General features: G+C 41.2%; 1 protein-coding gene across 1 annotated transcript in view; it reads right to left on the reverse strand.

Moving 5' to 3' along the window:
* Window positions 1-2,500, reverse strand: part of LOC138032179 (dyslexia-associated protein KIAA0319-like protein) — a 58,138-nt gene that overhangs the window by 33,188 nt on the left and 22,450 nt on the right. The window contains exons 16-19 of the mRNA XM_068879784.1: window positions 1,845-1,945; window positions 1,599-1,658; window positions 809-973; window positions 235-326 (exon numbers count right to left, since the gene is read on the reverse strand). Coding sequence (XP_068735885.1) covers window positions 235-326; window positions 809-973; window positions 1,599-1,658; window positions 1,845-1,945 — 418 coding nt within the window. The remainder of the gene's footprint in view (window positions 1-234; window positions 327-808; window positions 974-1,598; window positions 1,659-1,844; window positions 1,946-2,500) is intronic.

Below are 2,500 nucleotides of genomic sequence, written 5' to 3' on the forward strand. Positions count from 1 at the left end.
AAACTGTATCCTGGCCACATGCACCGCATGAAGAGTCTTTCTTGAGAATGCCGAAATCGAGCAAGCAAAAGAAAGGTTCTGCAAGCAGGGTGGAACGGCACAGAAATGTACACAAATGGGAAACGCGCGTGCTGGGCGTGCAGAGCTATTGTTTTGCTCATTAAACTTATTGTTGTGTGGCATTCTCGTAGCCGTCGTCGTCGTCGTACTTGAGTAAGGTTCCCATTATCTTACTTGGACTGTTCCCAGTGGTACTTCACAATTTTTTGATCATCGTGACTTGCAGACGCATCAAGTACAGTCGAGTCGTCAGGATACACAAGGTCCTGTGGAGGATACAAAAACAATGGTCGACAGAGTCATGCAGTCAATGCAGGCAAATTCCTACCGTGTAGAAATTGTTGTGTCGTTGGTTTTGGTGGGAGAGCTCGTTCGTGTGTGTGGGGTAGCTTGTAATATAAGGGTTGGGGTTTTGTGTGTAACAAATGAATTCGCTGTGATGCAACAACAGCCAAGTTCACTTCCACCGAAAAAAACATTAACATTTTTCATTCTGACACGCAAATTGTTTGACTTTTAGTTTCTTCCCTCATCGGAATTCTCAGAACACTTGGTCGAGAAGGGATTGGAAAGAGTTCTTACGTGCAATGATCTGTTCCATTTTGTAAACCTCTCTGACCACTATAGCTATTTGGTCGACTTCCTATGGGACTCCGCCTCTCACCGTTAAGACCCAATGTGTGTATTTCAAGTTACTACTTCAAAACAACCACATACAAGACTTGAAAAACAGAACACTTAATCTTACCTTATCAGAGCCCGCCACTGCCACAGGCGGGGCATTCTTCTCTGGTTGAACTACCACAGTCACGGTAGAGCTGGCTGTTTGCCCCCCAGTATCCGTTACTTTGAGCACAAATGCATAGTCGCCAACCACCATGTTGGATACTTTCAGTATTGGGGAGCTTGTACCCTATGCAAACCAGAAAAAGAAGTTCTTTGTTATCTATCAAAATACCGGCGCTTTTTCACACTAATAACTCAAATCCCGTTGTTGGACAAGATTAATGAATATTCACATAATTAATACTATCTTCCTGGGTTAGGGTTATCTCCCAGTTACGTCATCACCTTCGTCGCCGCCATAATCATCATCATTATCGTTTTCATTCGACAAATTAGAAGAAAATAGGTCCGCAGTGCGTACATTAGCTCTAGAGCTAATATCTGATTACGGTTAGCTTTCAATATTGTTCCTCTCAATCATCAAAATAAGATAATTGACACACAACCGTCTTGAAATGCTTATTTTCAAGATGAGGGTTATTGGGTAAAGTTTTATGCAGATGTCATTTTGACAACAGAGGTTGCACATGTAACCTGACGATTTAAGGAACTGAAAAAATGTCAGCATCATGTCTCATAGTGGGCTGATAGATTCAGTCATGATTTTGTTTACGTAACCAAGTGGAATTGAGTTCTGAGTTTGTCCAGGGCAAGTGATGTGAAATCAACTCCAGGGAATTTAAATTATTAAACATTATTAAAAACTCTCCAATTATATCAATTGTTATAATTGTTATTTTTGCAATTGATACCTGCATATCTCCTACAGCAGGACTGGAGGGCGTCTTGCTCCATTCGTAACTAACAATTCCCTATTAAAGGAACAAAAAACAAGAATGCTTCAAACGAAGCTCTCAAACATAGCCACAGCAACCAGCGAGTTACTTCAGTCGGTCATTTTACATGACCCCAGCATTTTTTGTAAGTGGACTCCTACGCAACATTCCCTACCCCCTCCCCCACATATTGATTTAAATGAAATTAATATTGTAAGGCACCTTATCATCAGTGCTTCCATTGGCATACAGTGTGACATGGTCCACAGGAAGTACAATCACCAAGTCATTCCCAGCACGTGCCACAGGAGGATAATCTTTCTCTAACAAAGAAACGACGCATACACTATCAGCGTACGACAGTACTGCACCATATTTAATATCAAGGACTTAAATTAAGGACTGCGTGGGTGACTAATACGGTGACCGGAAGTGATATTTTTTTATCGCCAAGCGAAGGTGGACTGGTTTCTAGCCGTAGTACGCTTTCCGAATGCGTAGGAGATCATGGCCGCCCGTAGTGGAAAGTACGTAAGTATTTTGCTGTACTTGACATGTTTAATATGTTATTGTTTCAACCTAAATGGCAAGATACTGGCATTTTAACCTATTTTGATCATCTTCGGTGATTTCTAAACAATTATTTGTCGACTTTGAGCTCAAAATGCGGTAGCAGCTGGCGCGAACAACAACGTGGCTTTTACCAGATGATTCACGGTTTTTCTGAGCTTTCACAGTAATTCTCGCCGCTACTTTTTGCGTGTCTTTTCCCAAGATGAAAGTACTTTAGCAATTGAAACTTATGCATATACATGTATCAGCATTTGAGCGACAAAAGCGAATGACGAGATCAAGTTCGATATGTGTTTAAGTTAATC

This window comes from Montipora capricornis, chromosome 14 (genome assembly GCF_036669925.1).
Source record: "Montipora capricornis isolate CH-2021 chromosome 14, ASM3666992v2, whole genome shotgun sequence".
NCBI classification, from domain to species: domain Eukaryota; kingdom Metazoa; phylum Cnidaria; class Anthozoa; order Scleractinia; family Acroporidae; genus Montipora; species Montipora capricornis.